Source organism: Anomalospiza imberbis, chromosome 8, assembly GCF_031753505.1.
Source record: "Anomalospiza imberbis isolate Cuckoo-Finch-1a 21T00152 chromosome 8, ASM3175350v1, whole genome shotgun sequence".
In the NCBI taxonomy this organism is placed as follows: Eukaryota; Metazoa; Chordata; class Aves; order Passeriformes; family Viduidae; genus Anomalospiza; species Anomalospiza imberbis.
In genome coordinates, this window is record NC_089688.1 from 10,933,273 (window position 1) to 10,959,423 (window position 26,151).

At 40.5% G+C, this 26,151-nt stretch overlaps 2 protein-coding genes and 1 long non-coding RNA gene across 8 annotated transcripts in view; 1 reads left to right on the forward strand and 2 right to left on the reverse strand.

Moving 5' to 3' along the window:
• Positions 1–13,734, forward strand: part of RASGEF1A (RasGEF domain family member 1A) — a 152,215-nt gene extending 138,481 nt beyond the window's left edge. For all 3 annotated transcript variants that reach the window (XM_068197318.1, XM_068197320.1, XM_068197319.1), the window contains 10 exons: positions 1,209–1,346; positions 4,649–4,870; positions 5,154–5,228; positions 5,470–5,562; positions 7,221–7,323; positions 7,613–7,692; positions 8,328–8,519; positions 9,624–9,747; positions 9,969–10,041; positions 11,060–13,734. In XM_068197318.1, coding sequence (XP_068053419.1) covers positions 1,209–1,346; positions 4,649–4,870; positions 5,154–5,228; positions 5,470–5,562; positions 7,221–7,323; positions 7,613–7,692; positions 8,328–8,519; positions 9,624–9,747; positions 9,969–10,041; positions 11,060–11,084 — 1,125 coding nt within the window. In that variant the 3' untranslated portion in view covers positions 11,085–13,734. The remainder of the gene's footprint in view (positions 1–1,208; positions 1,347–4,648; positions 4,871–5,153; positions 5,229–5,469; positions 5,563–7,220; positions 7,324–7,612; positions 7,693–8,327; positions 8,520–9,623; positions 9,748–9,968; positions 10,042–11,059) is intronic.
• The window catches only part of LOC137477925 (uncharacterized), a 220,328-nt gene extending 202,150 nt beyond the window's left edge, over positions 1–18,178 (reverse strand). For 2 of the 4 annotated variants that reach the window (XR_011001274.1, XR_011001279.1), the window contains exon 1: positions 18,104–18,178. This is a non-coding gene — a long non-coding RNA (uncharacterized lncRNA). The other 2 variants (XR_011001275.1, XR_011001278.1) reach the window with 1 other exon arrangement.
• A 2,887-nt stretch (positions 18,179–21,065) lies between these two features.
• Positions 21,066–26,151, reverse strand: part of CSGALNACT2 (chondroitin sulfate N-acetylgalactosaminyltransferase 2) — a 32,695-nt gene continuing 27,609 nt past the window's right edge. The window contains exons 6-8 of the mRNA XM_068197322.1: positions 25,416–25,510; positions 24,258–24,339; positions 21,066–23,089 (exon numbers count right to left, since the gene is read on the reverse strand). Coding sequence (XP_068053423.1) covers positions 22,797–23,089; positions 24,258–24,339; positions 25,416–25,510 — 470 coding nt within the window. The 3' untranslated portion in view covers positions 21,066–22,796. The remainder of the gene's footprint in view (positions 23,090–24,257; positions 24,340–25,415; positions 25,511–26,151) is intronic.

Consider the following 26,151-nt stretch of genomic DNA (forward strand, 5'->3'; position numbering starts at 1 on the left):
ATTGTCAGATTGAGGATTCAAGGGTGCATGGTTTAACTTCAAAGTTCTTATCAATGATTATTAATATAATTGACTATACAATGGTGAGATATTAAAAAAATCAAAACAAAACCAGCTTAATTTTGTTGACCTTTGGTTTTGATGAGATAAACTGGGACATACCCTGATGAGATGCTGTTTTAGCAGGAGCTGCTACCAGCATTTGGAGACACTCTCTCTTTGACTTACACCAGTTTCCTGTGGTGACACTGCCATGCTGAGTGCCCTCCTGCCCCTGAAGGGCTGTGCTGTGCCTGGGGAGAGGCAGCTGCTGCCTTCAGGGACCTCTGCACTTACACAGCTGGGGAGGGAACACAAACAAAGCTTCCTCTTTTTCCCCAGTGCATCACAAGTGGGGTAGGAGGATAAATAGAACCTGAATTAAGGTTTGATTCTTCTTGTTCATTACAAGTGTTCTTAGCACTCACACTCCCAATTTTACAAGACTGCTCCCTTGGATGTACTGATGCTGCTGTCCATTGATGCAATGGAGAGGGGAATAGTTGGCACCCAATTCAGGTCTAACTGATGAAAAACCTTAGAAGATTCACAGGTAACAAAAAAAAATACTCTCTGCCCTTTCTGTGGTTGATAGCTTTTTGAACAAAAGCCAATAACTTTTATTGTCAAAGTCTGTTTTGATTTAGACATCATGGAGAGAACACACACATCTTTCCTGTCATTCATTTATTTAATATACAGCTCAGTCTGGATGGTCTGATAAATTCTGTAGAACAGAAATGGCTTTGTGACTGTTTCTCATGGAACATGGTTGGCAGAGTACTGCGGTTTGTACACATTTGAATTCAAACACTGCAGTACTGCTGCCTCAGATGGCATGAGTCAGCTTAAACCCCATGGACTTCAGTTAAATAAGTCACTTGAACTGTTCTGTCATCTTCCTGGTTTTATACAACTCACCTTGAAAATGTCTTCACAGTGTTTGGGTAAGAGACATCACCAAGCTATCATGAAAGGAGGCTAAATGATACTATTTAGGAATCTAGTGCACAGTTAAATATGTTCTTTTTTTTTTTTTGTCCCTATCACCTACTATTAATGCAAAGTATTTTCAAGCATGTCTCTAGATTTCTGTGAACCTTTATCAGCCAATTAATCTGCAGTCAAACAGGTCTACAGTCGGTAATCAACTCATTGTTTCTTTCTAGGCAAAATTAAAATCCTTTGCTGCCAAAATCATTCAGCTCCTGAAGGAATGGACTGAAACTTTCCCCTATGATTTCCAAGATGAAAAATCCATGAAAGAGCTGAAGGAGATTGCTCACAGGATCACACAATGTGATGAGGTAGGGCTGGGAAGGAAAAGAAAGTGCTAAAGCAGTATTTGTCAACTGTTACATGAACTGTGCCATGTTCTGTACAATCCTGCAGGCAGTACTTCCTAAATGAACTACAGCAGCAGTTGCTAAGTTGTCAGGGTAACCACAGGACACAGGCTGCCTGATGGACTTAATGGTCCATTAGCAGGAACTGTCTACATCTAATCACCACATGTAAGAAGAAAAGAGAAAATAGTCATGGCAATATGAAAAATGACTGTGGTGCAGAAGGAGAAAGAACAGTAACTAGAATGGCTCAAGAGGATTTAATAATGAATTGCATACCATCCTTTGTACATTGTCACTACTCTGTATGTCTAAGCTCTGCAATACACACCAGCTATTTGTATCACATGTACTCTTGGCCAAGGTGAAGGTGTTTATTATTTAGCAGCTCATTCCCAGCTTCTAACAATAAAAAGCAGCTGGTTTATTGCAATGTTTCAGGTGACAGGCACAGTATTTCCACAAAGCAAGTTATCTTTGAGCTCTGCTAGCTAGTCCATCACCAGTCTTAACAGCTCTGAGTTTCTAGAGTGTGAAGAAAACTAGGCCTTGAAAAAACCTTCTAAAGCAAACAGATAAAGTGAATTGGAATAAAACAAGGGGTGTTAATTTTTTGGAGGGGAGCAAGGGGGGCAGGTGGGGGTTGAGGTTTTTTTTTTGTTGGTTCTGGCTCTTTCCCAACATTCACAAAGCCTACACTTTTTCTTCCTTGAGTCACTGTTAACAGCAATTGACAGAAGGAAGACTGAAATCAAGAACTGCAAGATAATTAGTTGCAAAGTGTTTGTACAAATGTGAAGTCTTACTTGTGTACAAGCAGAAGCTTCTTATTTTTTTAAAACCCACAACTTCAAGATATTTTTGAGAACAATTAGGAGGAACCAGGAAGACAGTTGTATTACGTGCTTTTGTTGATTCAAGTAGAGAGAATGAAGAACAACAGGCTTGACAGCACAGCATGAATCAGGGATAGCACAGCAGAGTGAGGTGAAGGAAGCACTCGGTTTTGTTGCATCAGCAAAGATGTTTACGTGGGTGCCAGATGAGAATGTCAGTGCCTCAGGAGGAGGGGAAGAAGAAATAGGACTATAACCTTCTCTTCTCTTTGCAGACAAGGGCCAAGGGGTGGATGCTGGCAGAGATAGCACTGTGAAAGGGATCTTGGCAGAGGTTATTTAGCATCTCTATCTTAGTATTTAATTTGTCCTGTTACTTTGTACTAGAAAAAAAGTTGTGCCCTTTCTTTCTCCCTCTTTCTTCCCACTCTTATATATGAATAATGGTCATTTGAGAAAAAAACATCTTCATGGAATGGCTCCGTGCTGTGGTGTCTGAGGCATCTGATGGCATCCATTAATTACAGCACCACCTCATTTACCCCTTCACAAGGCCACCAATCAGGGTACATCAATGGAGAGCTATGCTTCATCTGACCCTTAGGAAATAATAATTTGACACTGACAAAAAGCAGCTCTCATTCCAAGTTTTTGTTAGCACATCAAATTATGCTTCAGCATGGAATTATGGTAAAGGTTGGGGGTTTACTTTGTATTTCAAAGCTTTTCCAATCCCCTCAGGATGCTATTCTTCCTACATAAAGGTAGAAAGTCAACTAAGAACTCGCACAAAGCAGTCAGGTGTTGTCCTGGTGATAGCAGCATGCCAAACAGGTAAAGCTACAGCCAGGATTGCACCCCAAAGTTAGTAAAAATGAACTCAAACAAGTACAAATCATTGTACAGTCATTGACTTATCTTCCAAAGTTGTAGGGAAAATTAGGATAAAACTAGTAATGAAAGGAAACTGCTAAAACTCTTAAGGACATTTGTCTAAGCATTGGAATGCTAATAAATTCATAATAGCTTAAGTAAGCCATAGCTTTTCACGTCTCTGTTTCTTTCCTCACTTTTACATAATATTTGCAATACTCTCAAGTGTCATTTTCTGCAATCCTATCAGCAAGTCTGCTTCCTCCCAGACACGTGGGCAAGTCAGGCACAGTGGCTGATGGCAAACCATTCACAGTGGAAAGCTCAGCATAAGAGAGGAGAATTCTGCTTTGTTTTAGTCCCCTCCACCAGGCTCCCTTGGCATTTCTGAACACTTGTAGCACAGTATCAGAAATGACTCCAGACAGCTGCTGTTCAGCAGTAATCCAGCCTCAAGATGAGCTACACTGCCTTCAGCTTTTCATTTGATTTCACTTGGGAGTCAGATTATTGCCTTGTAAAGCACCAATCTGACACCATTATTGCTTAATTATAACATGCAGTATACAAGTATTTGGTAGTCATCTCTCACATCTGCTGCATAATTTCAGTCATCACTGCACAGTAGTGGCTCCTTTGAATGGTCACAGATTCATTGCAGTTCTGTCTAGTGTGGACTGGCAGAAGTGAACCTTGTGGTTAACTTCAAGAAAAGTAATTTGCATGAAAGCAAGAGAATGATTCTATGAGGAAAAGGACTGTCTGGTTGAATTAATTTTCCTAGCAGCAGAAAAACCTGGGTCACTTAAAGCAGTAGCAGATAGGATGGAGGAGTAGGAAAGCAATCAAGTTAGCTCTTTGGGGGTGATCTCAGAAATGTCTATAGGACACAATGGCAGAAAAATAATCATCTCAGTTGTCAAAACACTGAGCAGATGGATTGTGTTCCTGTGGCTTCACCTTTCAATGAATCCTCACAAATCTTACATTTGAAATCTGCACATGATAAACAGGAAAGGCATTTTAGTTATCCAAGAACATGATGTATATTGTGCTCTTATATAAATATTTGGATGCCGTAGCTGTTCAAAGCTAAGTTAGGATATTTTAAGGGTATATTCCTGGACATTATGTGAATTCCCTGGATTATGCTTGGGCTAGACAGACTGGATTCATCGGTGGGTCTGATTAGAATGAGAACTTTTAGCACTTGGTGCACAGAGGTTCCAGGAAGCCTTGTGCAAGCAACTCCAGCACCTTTCACATGCCCACTCCAGCTGCTGACACAGATGCCTTTGAAATAGGGCACTACCCAAAGGAGCAGACCAGCCAGCCAAGCAAAGCAGAGCTGGGAAGACAGGCAGGCAGAACAGTGTCATTACAGAGTTGTGTGGGTATTTAGGACAAGGTCATTTGTCACAGAATGATCAGCTCAGAAAAGATGAAAGAAAATGGATAATAGGCATTTATTTTTCCCAGGCAGAAATTCTCTGGTGATCCGTGTCTGCAAGAGCTAAAGGTTTTCAGCAGTTGTTGTTTCTCCCTTCTGCTTAGGAAAATGGAACAGTGAAAAAGATCATTAGCCAGATGACACAGAATCTCCTGATGGCCCTCTCTGCACGGAGCCAATACCAGGAAATCAGAGAGAAATTTCGTCAGCCTGTCACTGACAAGGGCACCATCCTCAAAACCAAGCCTCAGTCAACTCAAAAGGACATCCTGAGTGTGTGCTGTGACCCTCTGATCCTGGCACAGCAGCTGACCTACATCGAACTGGTGAGACTGATTGGGGTGGAGCCTTCTGTTTTCTATTTACTAAATATTAATATATTCATCAAGATGAATTTGGCTATAGCTTCACTGAGAGCCTCCAGTGTTTTAATAAAAAAATACCAAGTCAAGTAATGAACAAGACCAGTTAGGTACACTGATAAAAAGCACCTTGCACACCTACGCTCTAGGAAGATGAAGTTACCAAAATGTTCTCCTAACTTTGATTTTTTTTACAGAACACTCTGTTTGTCTGTACAATGACAATCTCTCCTCTCTCCAAACACAGGAAAGGGTGAGCAACATTTATCCAGAGGATCTGATGCAGATTGTCAGCCACATGGACTCCCTGGATAATCACAAGGTACAAAAAGGTGTACAGAGGGAAAAAGAAACATACATGAACCAGAGTAAAGAATAATACTCCATAATTTGAGTATACCCTGTGCAAGAAAGACTGACATTTCCTAAGCTGCTTTAAGTTCATGCCTTAAAACATGTGCAAAAAGATTTTGTCAAGATATGAAAAGGAAGGTTATCCTTTGGTAAACTTTGACTTCGTTATGATACAGGAGAAGTTTAACACATGACCTGTTCTCTTACAGTGCCGAAGTGACGTGACCAAAACCTATAATTTGGAGGCCTATGACAATTGGTTCAATTGTCTCAGCATGCTGGTGGCTACAGAGATTTGTCGGGTAGGTATGCATAGAAAACAAGATAGCAAAGGGATCCTGGCCCTAAGGACAAGAGGCAAGCAGTGGTCTGAATGAGATTTAAGCATTAGCAGTGCAATTAAAGATAATAGCATTATTCAAGCATTAAATTATTTGCATGCTCATATGATTAAGAGTTCAAGGCTAAGTTTGACTTGGCATATATTCCTTAATTTTGTGCAGCTGCATTAGTCATGCAGTGAAATGGAACTTGTGTGCACTGAGTTGGGAGCTCTTTCAGATTTATCTTTTTTTAAAATACAGCAAAAGATTCTTATAAATACTCCTCTTTAAATGCAGATTTACCAATAAACAGCTGTCCTTCCACTGCATTTAGATAACATTAGCATTGTGATATATTAATTTTTTAATTTATATTCATTCATTTTATTCATACAATATTCATTGTAGAAAAATCAAGAACAAGCTTTCTTTAAAGTCTGGAAAGAAAGTGGACTACTGGAAAGTTAAAAAAAAAAAGTAAAAGAGGAGGAATAACTAGAGGTTAATGTAACTTCTGTCATGTAATAGACAAAGAAATTGAAAGTGTACTGCCCCAGAAACCTTTTTTTTTTTTTTTTGGTATGTGTGTTCTCTCTTTAGCTTATTATTCTTTTTAGATTTCTATTAATTCCAGCTCCAGCAAATTGGAATTTTTCCCCCCTATTCCTGCTTGGTCAGTAGCCCTTCCATGGAAATCCTAATGCCTGCTGCATTTTCATGAAGTACAATGTACTGATCCTCATCTCTTAAGATTTCCTGCTCTCAGAAATGTATTGCAGAGGCACACCAAGACACTTCCAGAGCTGGCTGGTAGGGCTCATACATTTAGGAAACCATCAAAGAAAGGTTTTAGCACACTGAGGGCTAAGCCAGGCCTTTGACTACTGAACCATTTTCTTTTGATATGACAGAAACTAAAGTACTTAGGTCAGAGAGCCTGCAGTCACTGCTTAGGGGTCATTTCTATGTAAGCCAGAGAGAACTTTTAGGTTTAAACAGGGAAAATATTTTCATGAATGAATGCATCCAGGCAATAATTATTTTTGCTTTGCAGTTTATAAAAGAATTTGCAGATGAGATGGTCAGCATCAGTTGCTTGATCCTGTGCACATTTTTGTGGGTGGGAGTTTGTATTTGCTCATCATCACTGCCTGCTCTCAACAGGTCATTTAGGAGTACATGAAGAAGAACCAGACAAGCAGGATGTGGCAGTTGCTTTCTCTCACATTTAGGTTCCATGCCCCTGATCTTAAGTCTGTCCAAAGCTTTTCCCCCTTCTTGAGAGTTTTAAACGTTTTGCATATATTCTGATAGCAGCGTCGTGTTATCTTCCTTTTCCCGTAACAGGAAATTGCTGAAAGTGTCCAGCTTATTTTTGCAGAATTGCCCAAGAGGTGGACTTTTTTGTATAAACAAAGATGTGCACTCCCCCAGAACTACACAAGCAATTGGTAGTCATCCCAAATATTTCTGCTGTTTTATTAAAAATTAATCTTAACAAAAAATCCTGAGGCCTATATTAAGATTTAGCTGGACAAAGTCTTGAAATGTCTATTCACTGATCCTGCTTCCATGCCTTTGGCTAGACATCCTATCCAACATTCAGACTAACCCTTCCTTCTTGGGTTTTTCTCCAGGTTGTAAAGAAAAAGCAGCGTACAAGAATGGTGGAATTTTTCATTGATGTGGCAAGAGAATGCTTCAACATTGGAAACTTCAACTCAATGATGGCCATTATCTGTGAGTATCCTTAACACAGATGGCAAAAGGCACTCCATTTTAAACCCGACTGGCAGGACTAGGCTCACACTTGCCCTGAACTGGCTGACCACATTGGCATGCACACTTCCCCAGGGACAGTGTCTTCCAGTGACAGATTCATGTGTGGGTGGGCGAGCTTTAGCTGCAGCTTCTGCTTGTCAGGCTGAGACGCCTTGCAGAATGAGTGGTGTTGATACATGAGCCCAGTTCTATTAGCCCTGTATTTTTTCAACTCAGTTGTTTGTTTGTCTCCTCTCCCCGCATTCAGCTGGCATGAACTTGAGCCCTGTGGCACGGTTAAAGAAAACCTGGTCCAAGGTCAAAACAGCCAAATTTGATGTTTTAGAGGTATGTATAATGTTTTGACTTTATATAGAAACCCACCAAATAGTGTCATCCAAACCTCTGCTAATTACTGTGTCGGAGAGCAGGCACCTGTGTCAGTGGACACCAGCACATAAACATTATGAGAGTGTTTCCTCCATTTCAAACTCTCTACTTGTCTGCAATGAAAAGTGGATGCCAGCTCTCTTTAGATTATTTCTTTCTAGCATTATTTTTGCCGATTTAACATCAAGATAGTTTCCACTCCAGTGAATGCTGTCCTTAAAACTAATTAGAGGACTCCACCTAGTGGAGATACTGCATGGAAACAAAGTTTAGTTGAAACCGTCACCAGAAACAGAGGTGACAGTGAAGGAGAATTTTGTTTTTTTCCCCCCAGAGAGTAATTTTTGGTTTCCTTTCAGTCTGCTTTGTTCATGGAATAGAGGGAAAGCCAGTACAGAGCCCTCTTTTCAAGCAAGGTAGAAGTTAGAAAAACCTGCATCCAGACCTGATCAGTATAAAGATACCCTACCTTGGTAATTTAAAAAGGGACAATATGAAGTTACAAAGAATAAACTCTGATGGTTAGATCAAAGCTTTTAATTTTTAGAAACATGTATTACTTGTCTGCCTTTTCCCCCACTCTATAAAAACAGCACCACATGGACCCATCCAGCAACTTCTGCAATTACCGCACAGCCCTGCAAGGAGCGGCGCAGCGCTCGCAGACCGCCAACAGCAACCGCGAGAAGATCGTCATCCCGGTGTTCAACCTCTTCATCAAAGACATCTACTTCCTGCACAAGATCCACACCAACCGCCTGCCCAACGGGCAGATCAACTTCAAGGTAGGCCTCTGCTGCTGCCACTGAAACCCGCTGCACTGCAAGCGTTTGGCTTCTAGCTCAGTACATTACCCGTTCCCTCAGTGCCCACGTGATCCAGAGCAAGAGGTGTCGTATCCAGAGGAGTTGATTTGAATCAAATTCTGGGAAAGCCAGCAGTTGCTTTTCTGTGGCAGCAAGCCATCATATCTGATCAAATTTAATAGGTCACTTCAGCCTGAGTCATCAGCCTTAGCTGATTTCACCTCACCAGTTTTGCTGGCTGTAATGGTATTTATCAAGTCTGCAAGGGAGGTTCTGCAGCTTCTGAGTTCTCTGTCCCCAGTTAATAAACATGCATGTCCAAGCAACCACAGTCTGTAAAAAGTACTTCTTGACAAAAAATTTTTGTCATCATTAAGGCTGTGTAAGTGAAGAACACAGAAGATAGAGAGCAAACCCTAAGTAATGACAGATTTCTTACTATCATAGGAAGGAAAGGATATCTAAATGTTTCTATGTGTTACTGTGATTTCCCAAATTTAACAAGTGCTTTATGAAAAGATCAGATATGTCATATTTCATTTAAATTGAAGTTTGGAAATGTAAAAAGTAAAGCAAATAAAATATTTACTGTCCAGTTCCAGTCACAGGAATTTAGACACTCAACACAGAAAATAGGCAGAATATAGGAAGGAAGGGTTGATGATGAAAAAAATTGAAGGCAAAAGATCAGATGGTGGGCTGAGATACACTGTTCTGGACTTGAGGCTGGCAGCATATGAGGAACTGGCAGCAAGAGGGGGAAATGAAAGGAGCCATAAGAAGAAAGGATAACAAGGAACCACAGAATATGCACAACTGGAAGGGACCCACAAGGATCACCAAGCCCAACTCCCAGCCCTGCACAGCACCACCCCAAGAGTCACACCAGATGCCTGAGAGCATTGTCCAAATGCTTCTTGAATTCTGTCAGGCTGGTGCTGTGACCAACTCCATCTAAGTCTGAGTAAGGGACAATAAGAAAAGCAGCATAAAGAATAAGACTGAGAGGCTCTGAAATAGAAATTAATATTTCAAAGAAAACAAATACTACTTTAATAATACTCTTTTATTTACTTCATGCAGAAGTTCTGGGAAATTTCAAGACAGATTCATGATTTCCTGACATGGAAGCAGGTTGAGTGTCCTTTTGAAAAAGACAAGAAAATCCAGACTTATCTACTCACAGCACCTATTTATAGTGAAGAAGGTAAAATCCTTTGCTGAACATTATAGTGAGTCTTTCTAAAATACGCAGATGAAAAATACAGACATGCAAAACCATATTTTATTAGTAATTTTCTAAGTGTTATCACTTTCCTATTGGATTATGATGAAAATAAATTTCAACAACAAGGACTGCCAAGTTACATCTGCTATACTGTAACCCTTAGTTTTGTTTTTTGTTTTTTTTTTTTTTTTTTTTACCAGCTCTGTTCATTGCATCCTTTGAAAGTGAAGGTCCAGAAAACCACATGGAAAAAGACAGCTGGAAAACACTCAGGTATGAAGCTTCCCCAAAACATGAGTCTTTCTGCAGATATGCAGGGGCTTCATCAGCTTCCTCTGTCCTATTTGCATACCCAGCTTAAAACCATACAGTTCTTTTTCCTTCAAAATTTAAATCTGAAAAAATTTCAGTGGGGCTTGGATTTTGATACAGCTTTTTGAGCCAGATCTGTTGAGGCTGCAAGATCACTGCTGGGGCTGTGAAAGAGAATATCCTTTGTTTAGGTTGTCAAATACTGTAAAATAGTCTGCATTTGTAGTAGTGTTCAGACATGATTTTCTCAGGGGGAGAAACCTATAGAGATACTAAGAAAGTGCTCTCATCACAGCTGTACTCTTACAAGTCATATAAAAGGATGAAATTTTCTAGGAATACAGTAATACTGTCAGCCTACCCTAAGGGATAAAGTCTCAAAGACTCCTCCTCCTTCTGAGAATGGGAAGCACCACTCCTGTGTACATGATGAGACTAATTAATTAGAATTTTTTTCAATACTGAGGCCAAGGCAGAGAGATTTGTCAATCATGGTAAACATGAAGATCTAACACATCTGTACCACCAGGGGATGAACACAGCCTGCATGCCCTGAGCTCTGACGAGGCACATTAGGACTACATTGTCCTAGACAAGACCCAGTTTCCCACTGATCCCAGTGTTTCCTAGGATGTCCATGTGAGCTTTTCACTTACAGCCCCCATGCAATGCACCTTGCATTAAATCCAGCACTGCTCAGCCTGCAGTAGTTTAGGATGACAGACATAGAACATACGTTACATGCCTGAACTGATCCTAAGGGCCTGAGGTAATGTTATGCAAGTTAAATTTTCATCTCATTTAACATCAGCATCTTTATTGAAATGCACAGATTTATTCCAGTTTCTAGCAGTTGAAAATCTATCCCTTGAAGAGAGGCTGTCAGCTAATGATGCCAGATTGATCTATTGCCAAAAATGAAAAGCTTTTTGTTATGATAGAAAAGATAATTTTATTTTTTCACTGCTATGTCTTTCAGGACAACTCTGCTTAATAGAGCCTGAGAAAGTTGGATCAGATTTGCAGACTTCGAAGCACATCTAATGGACATGTTTTTACAACCTGAATGAAAGACTTGGACTGAGCTAAGAAAGACCTCACTGGATGAGGTCTGTTTTGTACATACAGTAACTTTTATGAAATAAAATGTGGTAAATATTTCACATGTCAACCTTAAGGCACTTACTGAAGGGTTTTGGTTTTTTATTTTAAATATAAGGGCAGGGCCCTGTTCTCAGAGATGAAATGTATCATGGGAGATGGTATCTTATTCTATCAGCGTCCAAATTTTTATTTTTTATTACTTCCACCAAAACAAATACAAATTAAGACACACATCCTAACTGAAGACAGTGTTCAGGTTAAGTACCCCAATGGACCAGTATCCTACAGAGCACTCAGTATGTCTCCCTAGCTTTGAAATGAAGGGTCTCCTTCAAATCAGCAGAATTGTTCACAGAATTATTCACAAGTGTTTGTTCCTCTTCTCCATCAGAAAATAGTGCCTTACAAGGTACTGAGCTTGTGTAGTTGTACCTTCTGACTGGGCTGGAAGTAAGGGAAATAAAAATATGGATGTCTCGAAACCAGCTAAAATGTACTTTTTACATAAAGTGGAGAATTATGGCACATGAAGTAGAGTATACCTGCCTGTGACACTGATGGTGCAGCAAACCTATTTTTGTTACGTGATTTCAAGAGATGAGAGGGGGTAACTGCTGGGGTCTGTGCGTTTGTGTGCGAGTCTGTGTGTGTGCACATGTGGTGATGCACACATGTCTAAGTTTTAATACTTCTGGGAACTATCCTTTACATTCTGGCTGTCAGAATAGTTTGTCTTTTCCTTTTGAAAATCAGGGAATTTTTTTTTTTTTTTTGTTATGTTTGAAGAGAAGAATGTCTAACCTAGATTATAATCTCTGCAAAACAGGCCTAATATGCTTTTCTAAAAAGAATCTTTGGAAAACAAAAAATCAGCTTGGGCCAGGGAAAGGGAAGTAAACTCATATGCCCAATTTGAAGTTAAGGCTAAAGTTTCCAAAAAACTTAAGAGGAGTTCATCGCTGTGAATTGGTTGTTTAACTCCATTGGTTCTTTGGAAAAGTCCAGTCTGCACTTACAGACAATTAAAACAAAGATCCACTTTGAATGTAAGTTTTTCTAGTCTTTTGCAAGCCATGATTAACTGTCTGGGACAGCACCCACTGAAATCTAAGGGCAAACACTCTTAAGTAATTAGTCAAACCTTTGAACAGGTCAGTACCAAAATTAGCGATGATCTGCCAACCCACTGATGCTTGCCATTTCTAATTTCTCCTTTTAGTCTTGAGTTTACACCTAATTTGACTATCTGAGTACCTGAAGAGCTTCTGTTAAGTTCAAGGTATTCATTTCCAAGGAGAAAAAAAATATATAGTTACGACTTTTGTCAACTGAGCTCTGAGTTAAGAAAGAAAAACAAACAGGCTCAGATTAAAAACAATTTTGTCTAATGAACAAATTATTACCCACAAATACCTACTTTTCTTTTCCAGTAATTTTTTCTCTGAAGGCTTGAGGGCTGAATATAAGATAAGATCATAACTTGAGCCAGATAATTCGACTGGATTGTTTTTTCTTTTTTGTTTATTAAAAAAAAACAAAACAAAAAACCAACAAAAACAGTCCCTCTAAAGCTGACAGTGGTTACAGCTTCCCTGACAGAGCCTTGCAGAGGACCTCTGCAAGGGCTTCTTTAAAAATGACCAGCTCTAGGTAGATGGTGTTTATCCTGCCTTCTGTTGAAGAAGGGGCAAGACTTGCTGGACTGAGGGTGTGGTTTATTCCAGTCTAGCAGACTCTCCTTGCCTGAGTGCCTACAGCCAAGGGCAGTGCCACTGTTTGATGCAGCATCTGCAAGCACTTAGAAGAAATTTGCTTTATTGGCCCTGGAGCATGGTGAAAAATTAAAATGCTTTCCCTCTTCCACTTCCCCCTTGACAAATACTTAAAACTTGAGGAGTAAGTTGATGTAAGGAAGGGAGACAAATCAACATTTTGCTATTCCTATAGCACTGGCATCAAAGAGAAACAAAAGCAAGTTACACCATGAGGAAGGAAGAAGTAGAGTACTAACTGTTAACAAGAACAGCCCGGGAAAGGGGAAGGGATAATTCTTATGACCTGCTGCTATTTTTCCTGTGCTGAAGTACTGGCCTTCAGCCCTGGATTCCAGTAAGAGTATTTATACTGTATTATTACAGTGTTTTGCACTTTCAGAGATGTTCTAGCTAGTAACATTGTCAGACACTATATGAGGGATTGTATATCAGCTTTGTTTATGTAATTGAAGTTTAAAAGGGATGCTTAAAATTTAAGAAAAAAAATATATATTTGAAATTCAATTTTAGAACACTTTCTGTAAATGTATGAAAGAGCTTTCACATGAATGTGCACTTCGCCGGTCAATCAGTCCAAGCATATACTTGAAATCCATGCAGTATCTACATTGGTTCCCTTTTATTTTTCCTCCCTACGTTTGATACATTCCTTAAATACCGTGTTTTGCTATTCTGAGCTGAAATGCTAAATATAAAGCTGTACCATAAAGCAGGATATTCTGTGTTTGACTGGATGTGCTTGCATTAATAAAAAAAGAAATTGCTTCAACCATGATTTACTTTTTCCATAGTTATTTTTCACTTGCAAATGTTTCAAACCACAACCCAGAAGCTGAATGAGGTGTGGAAGGCAGTATGGTCACAATGAACCAACTGGTTACCATCTGACTTGAAAAGCTATAGTATGAAATATTTAAATTTCTTTCAACAAAGGCAAAAACAACACTAAGCCAAAATTATGCTGCCACCTCTAGCGTCCTTTCTGTAGCAGTATTTTATGGATTTGATAGGGTCTGTGCTACAGAATATTTTTGTTCTCTCAATGGAAATCTTTAACAGTTCCACTGTGTAAAAACCTATTGTGTCATAAGAGCTGAATTTCATTTTCCCCCTATATTTTTCGTTTGAACAGCAGAGCACAGCAACATTTGCTGGCTGCAGCAGGCTGCAGGGTTTCCTGTGGCAAGGTTCTGTTGGCATTTCAACACCCCAGCACCTCTGCTTGCAACCACCGCCCTTTCTCGTGCCCTACTGTACAGAAGCAAAGCCACCTCTGCAAGGTCACGCAGAGAACAGACAAGCACAGAGCTGTGAGCAAAATCCAGCTTTTCTGCCCCAGTGCCACTCCTCTCTCAGGGATATAAGCCTTGGAATAAGAAAACCAAATTACATCTTGGAAATGCAGGAGCTCTGGAAGTCCCCATAAGCATTTCTGATCTGTTGCAAACTCTCTAGGGAAATGGTTTTGGTGACCAGACACCCACACCACACTTGCAGAGCTGAACAGTGCTGTGCTCAGTCATCGCAGCTCATTAGAAAAGATAATGATGTTTATTAGCATTTAGAGGATCGAGCAGATAAGAGTCTTCCTGATGGCCAGTTCACACTCATAATTAATATGAATATTGCATCCTTGAAAACTCACTTCCAATTAGGTCCCATCCAGTCATTAGGATAAATTAGCTATTTACACAGGCAGAAGAGTAAACAATAAAATTGCTTTCCAGGCCCTTCACTGCCATTAGAGCACAACACAGTGTGACAGCAGTAGCTCAATGCCAGTAAGGTATCCTTAGTTATGTTAGCAGTAATTTGATTTATCAAGTTAATAATTCCTAAGAAACAACTTTATTTTAGCAAATGGCTCACAGGGCAAAATTCAGCTGAGCAGTTAGCTGCCAACTGATACTAGTACATCTTTTGGGGAGAAATCAGTAATTCTTCTGAAGATGTGCTGACAGATCTTCTCTCTTCAGCCTTCAATGTATGTAATTTTATCAGGACAGCCCCAGTTTCCCAGCTAACCAGAACAGCCTACAAGCAGTGTGTAGAAGCACAGTTTTGACCTTGTTCTCTGCAGCAATTGAATAGGGCTGTGTGGACAGCAAGATACTTAGATAATTTTAAAAAATCAAATTGCAGAAAGAATTCATCTGCAGCTGATAATGCATGTTATCAAGGAAGTTTCCAGACCAGTAAGCATGCAAATAAATATTAGCAATAGCTTCTTTCATGCTTGTCCCTGGCAAGGCAGGGATAACTGGGAATGTTTTGAGGTTCCAGCACATTCCTATGGGCTCTGGCAGAGGTTTGCTGTCCTTCAGTGCTTCCCAAGGTGGACCTTGGGATTTGGGAGAGAGAGAAACCACATTTGGGGGTGTAGTTCTGCAGTAACATGGAGGTACAACAAAAATTATAACCATCTCTCTAACATGGTAACAATAAATAACTGAAGCATTTCTAGTATTTCCAATGTTATAAGCAATTTTTGTCATCAGTGTTTTTATGGCTTCCTAACAGCACCTTGTGCACAAAAAACGGATGCAGTTGATTGCTGTAAGGTAACTTTGTAAGCTAACTTAGGGATATTGGTTTACTTCTGTAAAGAAATATCAGAAGCAATCAAGTTCTATGTCAAGCAGGGAGTGCTGGACATTCTGAGGCATATTCTGCCCTCTCCTTCAGACATGCGATGCAAAAGATATTCAAACCACCAGGAAATGCAACAGCCAATAAATACAGTTTCTGATCTATTAGGAAGCATAGTTCACAGTACTGGTTACTCAGGCTCCTGACAACCACTAATAAAAAGCACTGAAATAGAGAAGTCCTGTCAGAAACAGTGTTTGGCAAAAAAAGTGCACAGTTACTTGAAACTATCAGTAGCACCTACCAGGAAAGCAAACCTCCCAAACAAACCAAAACTAAATACACACACAAACAGAAAAGCCAAAACCCAGTTCTGTGGCCACACAGAGGAGTCCTGTTTGCAAACCTACTTCAGCACTAGGCCTGGAGACCATTTTACAGGATTGAAAGGAAGCTGAACGTGAACACAAACCAAAGCACTGGCTTCAAACATCCTCACCTAATCCAGGACAGAAAAGAAGAAACTTGAAATATAGTGGAAATTTGCTTCTAATATGCCTAATCTTATCTAGCTGCTTCAGATTAAGCAGCAATCTTAAAAGTAATGTAATTCTGTTTGGGGGCAGAAGTCAAATGAGTTCCAACAGAATCTCATTACAGAGAAAACTACTTAACATCTTTTTAATCCCTGTCACATGAGCACACTCTGGCCTCATCTGATTCTGTGCCATACTAAATTAAATATAGCATCCTTCTATCCATCAGTGTCAACACTGTAAGTTTCCTTTAAAATATATAGACAACATTGTTTACATTCAGCTCAAAGAAGATACTGCTAACAACACTCCACCTCCACAAATATCTATTAAATCAAACTACAACATATCCTCAGTAATAGCAACAGAGCACTGAGGAAATCAGCAAACACAGCTGTAAGTGATGGACTTGACTGAAGTCTTGGATATTTATGACAATACCAGAACTTAATGAAACAGTGAATTATTCTTGTCTGGGGACATAATAGCTCACCATTGATGACCTGATCTCAGTTTGGAAAAAAAAAAAACACTTCTAAAACATTTCAAAAACATAAAATACAAGCAAGTAATGAATAATTTGACAGATGCAAGCAAATCCATTTTATTTTTCTATACACCTCTTACTTCACTTTATGACTTAGAAATTTTGAGTATCCAAGTATTCCAAAAAGAATTTCACAATAATGCAGCAGCCAAGAAAACCACTTTGACAAGATTTTCAAAAGCACACAAACACAACCCCCAACATCTGTTCCATGGATGCGTCTACAGGTCAAAACACCATCCCAGCTGCTCCCCAGGAAAAGCTGTGACTCGCAACCTGAGAGCAGCCAAAGCTCTCTCAGAGCTGCTCTCCAGAGCCTTCCTGATCACCAAGCAATCTCAAAGGGTTTTATTTTTGCTTCAGACTATCCCTTTAACACAATCATTTTCCCCATGGATTGTAATGAAGTCAGCAAGAAGCCACTTAAGCTTGCATAAGGCTGCAGGAAATCTGCAAAGAGCTGAGGCTCTCACAGGGCCAAAGCCATGCTGTGCCTGTTAGCTCATGTTTCTACAGCTCTGTTCAGCTTCACCTCCTGTCTCCTCCACATCCGTCACACTGGGAGAATCTCAATTTTCCCCCTTTTCCTCACAGGAGAGGCTTCCCTGTTGTTTCACAGCTATGACTTTGCTGCTGGGGCAGACTGGCCACTGCCTTCAGCAGGACCCAGGTCAGACAGCACAGCCATGAAGGCTGTTCCATAGCCTCTGCCTTAAATTCCACTTCACTCCACAGATACAGACTTTTTTAAAAACAGCACTTCTGCTCAAAGTCTGAGAACTCACTGGTGCTGGCAAAGAGCACATGTTACCACCGTGGACATGCAAATGGCAGAACAGTCGACAAAGAAACCCCAAAACAACCTCCCTCCATAAATGAAAGAGCAATGAGTTAATGTTCTCTTTCACCTGCAAGTCAAGTACAAATGCAAAGTGTTCTACCTAAGAAAGAAAATTCTAAAGCCCTTTGCTAAGTTAGCTTGCACCAGCAAAGAGTTTTTACACCATTTATAGAGAAAGCTGAGAGGCCATAGGTTAAAACACTTTAGGGATATGCTACATACAAGCCCTGTAGCTACAAGGCAACCTTGAAGATGTAAGAAGTGAAAATGCTCCAGAAAAACTCACCACATAACAAACACATTTAGAGCAGCTCAAATAAACCAGTTAAATGACCACAAACTTCAAGTTCAGGGGAACTTCTTTACCTTACCCTGGAAGAGACTAAGCTAACCAAGACAAAGCTGTCTTAAAACTTTATGCAAACACTTAGGCTTAAATATAAAAGGGATTTATTTAACATTCTACCTGCAGGTCAGAAGTACTTTTGCTGCACAGCACTTCCATGGAGATGCCAGCTACCACCCCTACTCTTTAGGCCAACCTCTACAGAAGCAAATAAGGTCTCCTAACAAAAATATAAAAGCTACTCGCTTTCTAGTGCAAACTCAAAAACAACAATAGAACACTCACCTTACTCAAACCCAGGAGAGAGACGCATTTCTTGGAAAAGAAGGAGAAGAACCTTTCTCTGCCAGCTTCAGGTCCCAAGTGAGGGGAGGCAGTCCTTGCCCAGGGCTAATTAACCCCAAAGCCACGGTTATTGCCAGCACCTGGGGCAGGGGCAGCCCCTCAGGGGCCCAGCAGGTCTCTGCTGCTGGCTCAGGGGCACTGCTCTGCCACCTCCCAAAGTAGGGCTGGCCCATCCCCAGCTGGTACCAGCTCCCCAGGCAGTCATGATGCTGAAACTCCCATCAGCTGGAGCCTGGGCCATGGGAAGCCCAGGGCACTGGGGCTCTGTGGGTGCTTGCATGGTTCCCAGGTGTGTCTCTACACAGCCCAAATGCACTGCTCAGCGCCAGGCTTTCAGAAAATTGTGCTGTACCACAAAGGCAGGGCTCTGCAGAGCCACTGCAATCACAGAAATGTAAAAACCCTATTTTGTCAAAGTTTCCTTTCCTGTGAAGCTTTTCCAGTCAGAACAGGTGGAGTCCTTTAGTTTGCAATCAGGCCTAACAAGGAAAAGGTGAGCATCATTGGGGCATGAACTAAACACTGCTTAAGCTCATTATCCTCATTTTCCTTCACAGCTGAGTAAAATTTGAATGATTTATCTCCTTAAGATGTATTTGGAAGTCGCACTCAGCAAGAACGCCTCAGGCAAATGAAAGCTACACTCACCTTTGACACACAGAAAGCTTTTATCATTACACTGATGCATCAATAAGTTACTAATTTATGCTGAAACACCATTTTAAAGGATATTTGAAGATTTATTACTTTCATTCATGGATCTGACAAGGCAAAAATTTTGTCCTATATTGTTTATATTTTGGCAGGAACTAAAACCATTTAAATGTCTGCATTCAGATACAAGTGGTTAGGACTCACCTACCATTTATCTTTCCCTCCTGATGCCATTCTCTTCTTGAACAGAGTTTACAAATAAGTTTTGATTTTCATAGCTGTGTGCATCTCAGAGTCCAAAGGCTTTGATGGAACTAAAAAAAACCAGTATTTTCTTCTGTATGCAGGAGACCCAGAACTATCCCTAAGTTTTTTTTTTTTTCCAGCTTTCCATCTGTATTTGCTGATTCTCTTATTGAATAACATATTTTTAAACAATTTCAAAAGCACAACTCACATTTGTTCCTGCAAGGGTCTACAGTAAAAGTCCACCCTGAGCTCATCTCATCTTGACTTCCTTTAATGAAGAACACTTCTCTCTAGGGAAGACTACAGCTTGCAAATTCCTTGGAAAAGGTTACAATTTATGTGAATAGCATGCAACAGAATCAAAAGTTACTTCACAATTCAGTGGAGCATGTTCCTATTTAAATAAGTGTTACTATATATACTACTCTACCACTAAAACACAGTGACTCCTCCAGGAAATCACTTGGACCACAGCTCAAAAAAAGTGTGTTATGTAAACAGCATCTGTCAGAACAGGAGGACGAGGCCCAGCACTCGGCCATGTAACCCAAGCACTGACCCTAGGCACACAGATTGTGACTGAAGCCTGAGTCACTCTTCTTTGCAGTGCCCCAGCAGCACCCCAAGCTAAATAAACCCCCCCCAGTGTGGGGCTTATTCTTCCTCTGCAGACAGAGCACACCTTGGGAAAGCCAAGAGCAAGGTCTTGCTCCCAAGCAAGTGATTTTTGTATTTGAAGCAACTAACTTGCTCCCTTTCTTGAATGAAGTTAGGAAACACATCCAAGGAAGAGTTACCCATCTTCCTGGGAAAGAGCATCCCCGCCCTGGGTCACAGCTCACAGCAGCAACCAGGACAGAGCGACACTGCTGCTCACAAACACGTGCTGGTAGCCCAGTGTGGCTGTGCCCAAAGGCAGTCAGAAGGTGAACACACTCAGGTAACTGACATCACTTTGTTTTTAATAAAGGCATATCCCACTATTTCTGTTCTGGTTCCACTACAGAGTAAAAGCAATGGTGTGCATTCAAACACTGGCTGCACAGAGCTGCTGAGCTGGTGTGTGCCACAGCAACATCTCACACAGGTGGGTATTGCAGGGAGCTGAGCTAAGACAAGGGAAACCCCGGGTCTGCAAGGGCTCCTTTAAGTTCAGAAATCCTCAAATCATCAACCATTTGGAATACTTGTGTATATTGCCCAACACACATATTAAATATTTCCAAGTGTTCTGACTTCCTTTTAACTCCAACGCATTTGCTTCCCTTTTTGGGACACTGAATGGAAAAAAGTTTCCTAAGTGTTTCCTGGTGACTACATTCATCTCCAGACCTCCCCCATCACCTTCCAGCATCGACACCATGCCTCGGTTTTCATCACCCAGATGGGGACAGCTGACACCAATCTCCCTCCTGCTGCTGATAAGCACAACCACGCACTGGAAAACAGCAGAACCTGAGACACCTGGATATCAGCACTCTGCCGTGTTTCCAAAACATGAGAACTGGGACAACTGGATCCTCCTGAGGCAGTGTCTGAGTGCCGAGAGCTGAGGTGCAGCGATGCTGGGCCTATGCCCTACCTCTGTGTCCATTCCAGGGCGTGTCAAGCAGTGGTGGTGTCAGCGAGAGGCATTTTTGGATGCTTATTCTTGTGCAACCAAGACAGCAGCAGCTGTCCTGAAGTTTTAAAGGCTGGAGTCTCAGGAGAGTGCCCCACTTGTATCTTCACCCCAAGTCATAATACCAATGTATTTCATCTTGTCCTCACCAGTACCTTACAATTTTTGTTAGCAACAACCAAGATATCCAGGTGAGGTAAATCTGGTGTAAATTTAAGTTGTTCGAGGAACAAACTCTCATATCTGGTCTGGGTAGATACCTGAGATGCAAAATTGAGCTGGCTGAATTTCTCACTGCAAATATTATTTGAATCCAGTGTGTTATGCTCTGTACAATATTATTGTAAAAACATATTTCAGAGAAACAGCTTAAAACAATTTCTAAAATGCAGAAATTCCATTTATTATATTGAGAATATCAATTGCAAGAAGTCCTGCAATGCATTCTCTTCACTCTAAGTACAATACAGTACACTGTTCTCCACAATAAGTTACATAAAGGCGAATTTTATATACATATAAAAAAAGGATCAGTGCCCAGAAGTATTTGCACAGCATATCTGCTATTCAGAAATCAATTATTTAAATCTTTAGTTGCCTTCAGAATTCTTGAGCAAAATAAATCCATAAACAGATCTTAATTACCTGGTTTGAGAAAGGTTTTGAACTAATATCTAAATTCAGCAGAAACCATGCAAATGGTTTAACCACTGAATTAGCATTCTCTGCATTCATTCTATAAACAAATGTATTAAAAAACGAGGCATGCCACTTGGTATCATATAAGACAACATGGAGAAAAATGACCTGCCTGCATTTGAACTGTTTATGCATCCCAAAACACTCAAAAGGTAAGTACCAAAGTAGTAGTGCCATTGTACAAGGCACTCATGAGACCACAGCATAATTCTACTTAAACATGCTCAAAAATACCAATAAGCAAAAAAAAAAAAAACAAAACCAAAAAAAACAAACCACAAAGGAAAAACCCAGAGGAAAAAGAACCAAAACCCTAAAACATCTGCAAACTAAAAAAGTGAAGAAATAAGGCTGCTAGGATGATCAGTGTAATGTAGACCATTGTATAAAGAAAGACTGTAATAGCACTTGCTTTTTCAGTCACTGAATCAACTATGAGTATATGACATTACAAACACATGTCAGGAAAATGCCAAAAGAAAAAGAATGCACAAGGAAAATACTGGCACAATAGCAAACAGGCCTCTAATAAATTTGTATGGGAATGAAAATGTGGTTCCTCAACTTAAAGGATGAGATACATAGGCAGGGCCTTGGAATAAGAAGGAGTGGGGCCAAAAATATTTAAGCAAACAAGTTTAATAGCACAGCTCAGTTTCTAGAAGGGATATGGCATCTGCTGTGGGAAAAGAGCAGGCACAGAAACACCCAGCTGCCATGTTCCCAACTTGTCTGATCTATCACTGAAATAAGAAGGTGGGCATTTCCTTTGCAGTGTGAACTTCCATTATATGCTCTAAAATTCCACTTAAAAGGATTTTCATTCCCACCTCCCCAAATTATTCTCTATTCAACCATGTCAATGTCTGTTAATACAGCAAATGTGGCACCAAGCCCTTGCTGTGCAATCAGCACCCTCCACAGCTGCTGAACTGGTCAGCATGTCCATATACCTTTCATGGCGGGATTATTTTCCCACACCTTTCTCTTGTTTCTACAATGGAGTCTAAGTATAAAGTCACAGTGCAGTGAGCCATACAGACTGAAAATACTCAAGACACAAAAGATTATTTCATTTAATTCTCAAAAGAATGCCAATATAAGAACAGAAATGTACCACATGGAAAAGAGTTGAACTGTACATTCCACAGATTTTTCCAGTTGATACTGAGGACACTTTCCTTGAACTACATATGCCGTCCAAATTAGCTGAGGTGCTTGAACTCACAAGATATGTAGGTAGGAGCCTATCAGTCAAAGGATTACTCGGAAAACAAACACAAAAACCAAAAACCCTCTAAACTCTTCTTCACTGAAAAAGAGAGGCACTGCATTTGTAAGCTGAATTAAGGCTGTAAAATGATGCTGGTTCACTGTGAATTGAAGTCACCAAGCGGCCCGGGGAGCCCCTCACCCCACGGCCTCGCTGTTAGTCCTGTAGGCCTGCTTCCGGAGGTGCGCCTCGATCTCGTCGCGGAACACCAGCATGCCCAGGTGCGAGTGCGACGCCTCGTTCATGGCTTTGGACTGGATGCACATGCGGTACTGCTCCGGGGTCAGCTCGTCCGCGCAGTGCTTCTCGTGCCACAGGTGGAACAGCCCAGGCACTGGCGTCCTGATCACCATCAGGTCACCGTGCAAGTACTTCCTGTAGAGGTGAACGTCCTCGCCGCCCCAGCCTTTCACTTCCAAGTCAAAACCCCCTACAAAAACAGCGTCACAAATCGTCAGCTGGGCACACAGGCAAGAAGAGCAGCACTTTATACCTAATGTGTTACCAGATCTGGCGTGACATTCCAGAAATTCTGTAGCAATTAACTAAGTTTCCCATGCCATGGCATGCCAATTTGAGGGACAGGAGCTTCAAGGATACCACATCATTTGTGGTGGAAACTGCCCAGGACACAGATCTGCTGACTTCAGAAAGTGTCTTAGAGCAGTGTCTCCAAATTGCATTATGCATGACATCTCAAGTGACAGCTGCAGAAATCTGTAGGCAAACCTCACTTGCTATGCTTTTAGAGTATTTTTAGGAAGCATAATGGATTTTAGCAGCTGGGAAATGAAGCACCCTATGAGAAATCCTCTCTAACAATGCCAGCAATTACTCCACAGGTCACAATTCAAAAGGCTGTATTAAAGAAAGGAACATGGTTCACCATTTTCCGTTATTTTGTTTTTCTAGGAAGGACCACAGTGAAGAGCAACCCAGGCTCTTGTACAATTTCAAAACTCCAGAATTACGAAGTCCTCATTTAGCACTGCCATACAGATGGCAATATGACTGCTATTAGCAATCAGCCTGCATTCAAGCCACCAGACAGCAAGCAGGGCTGTGTCATTACATCTTCTGGCAGATTTACATTTTCTGACAGACAATGCTCACCACCATCTTCCACATTTAAGCACACCAAGCTGCTCTCAGTTTTAAGAACATGCCACAAGGGGGGGCAAAGCACATTGCTAAAGACTCCAACAACTGTATTCAACTTCTCTTGGTTATTTAAAATACAGGATTTGAATGCTTCTTGTCTATGTGAATGGCTTATTTGAGCGACATGTTTCTTAATCTTGATTCATTTGCTTCAGATAGACACAAAGTACCAAAAAAAAAAAAAAAGGCAGTATTTTAAAAAATTCTAGAATGAAATGTTTCTACTAAAACTACAGTGTCTTTTAATACACTCAACAGATGGGACATCAAAATCCAGAAAAGCTAATTTATCTCATTGGTCAAACTTGTCAAGCAAGTCTGACTGCTGGGCTTGGGGAAATAATACAAGAAATAAATGTATTACTTTCCTGTAATTAGCTAAAGACCAGAGAATCACTTTTTAAACACACAATTTTTTTTCTTTAGTCTCATCTTACCAACAGTCAGAAAGTCTGTCCGATATTGACAAGTCATCCCAAAGCCAAAATCCCTCCAGAAACCAGAATCCTTCTTGTGTACCTGCAATTTTAAACCAGTATAATTTTGAAATGTACAGTACAACCAAGGAGGTACATTGCACTTGGTTTTGCAGAAAGCCAAGCTCTTCCAATCATTTGTTCAGTGCAGGATAGAGCATAATAACACTTCTAGTATTTCTGTGTCATGCACTCATGTGGGGCTTCCCAGTGACCTGCTGCTCAATTCATCCTCTGCCTTCCTATTCCACTCACCCTCACTGCAGTTTCCACAGCAGTTTCTGCTGCACCACCTTTATTTTCCAGGTATCTGCCCGGACTAAGCAGTAAATTAGTTCATGGCTAAATCATCTGTTCCCAACACTCCATTTCCTACCCATCTTCTAAGGCCACATTTGTCTCTTGATCTGATATGACATGAAAAGTAAGCTTTGTGATTGAAGTTAAAAACCATAATACTGTTACGTTTAAAACAGTGAACAGAACAGCTGTCAAGCAGGGGCTCACTCCTCTCTCAGCTGTGATTATCCAAGACTGTATGCAAAACCTTCCCTCTGGCTTTCAGTAGGATCCTTGCAAACAACGTAGGGAATGAGGGCTATTATGTTCTTCTTTTAATACAGCTCTTCTTCGTACTCCTCTCTTCTTTTCCTCCTCTAAACCTGTCCATCCCAGAAGTCTCAGCTGCAAAACCCAACTTCACCCATGCAGTCCCTCAAAAGAGAGTCAGACTGGACATATCATTCAGAGGTTTTTGCCTTTCACCAATGCTTTGTTTGCTGGAACATAAGATGAAAGTTGCTGCCATGCAATTCCACCATCCTCCTAAAATACTGGCTTGTTAAGCCAGAATAAGCAGCAGATCAGAACTACCAACTTCATTTGGTTAACTGCAATTACTTCTTTTAAACGAGGTGGAACTCCTAAGTTTATCTAAGAATGAGTTTTGTAATGTTTGACAAGGTTTTTTCCACGTCCTTTGCCCATAATGGAGAAAACTGTTTACATATGCAGTGCCAAAAGGTCATAAGATATCCCAAACAGACTATTAAGTTACACTTAATTTTGTTTTAATACAAAGCTCACCTAATTCTATCTAGAATAAATCAGGCTGCTTACCAATTGCTGCTCCACAGGAGGTGGTATATCTTGATTGGCATAGACAATAGCAGGATTGTAAAGGCTGAATACCACAGGATAGAAAACTTTCTTCCCTGGAAGTCAAAAGATAATTGTTACTCACTGTGGGCATGCTTTCTGAAGGCAAAAAGAAACCAGAAACACTATTTTTATGTAAAATATTACCTATTAGGCATCAAGTGGAAACAAATAAAAACAAGTTCTAGCAGCTAAGATTTCCCACCTAGGAAGCCCGTAACATCAAGCAGGGCAGAGCCCTTAGGATTAAAGAAATACACATGTATGCCTATTATACATATTACACTTGATTTACAATTATATATAGTTATACATACTTATATAAAATGTTAGATATCTCAGTATCCTTCTAGGTGACTGAAAAATTCCTGCAATAATGATACGCAGTAAAACTAAAAAATAATCAAATCCAAGTAACACCTTGCATTGTTGAGTTTTATGAATTTATCTCTGTCCACAAACACATAAAAGCAGGTACCTTCCAGGATATCCTGCAAGGGCATCAAGCATCATGAGAATCCTGACTATGCTGAAAACACCAGTTCTGTGTCTCTTATAGAAGCCAGGTAAATATTTTTCCACTATGTCTTGCATCGCCAATGCTGCAAAGGTACCGACAACAGTCCGCAAGAATATTCACTATCCTGACTTGGGCATGAACTCTGAAGGAGTGAGCAGCGTTTTCAGATCTCATTTG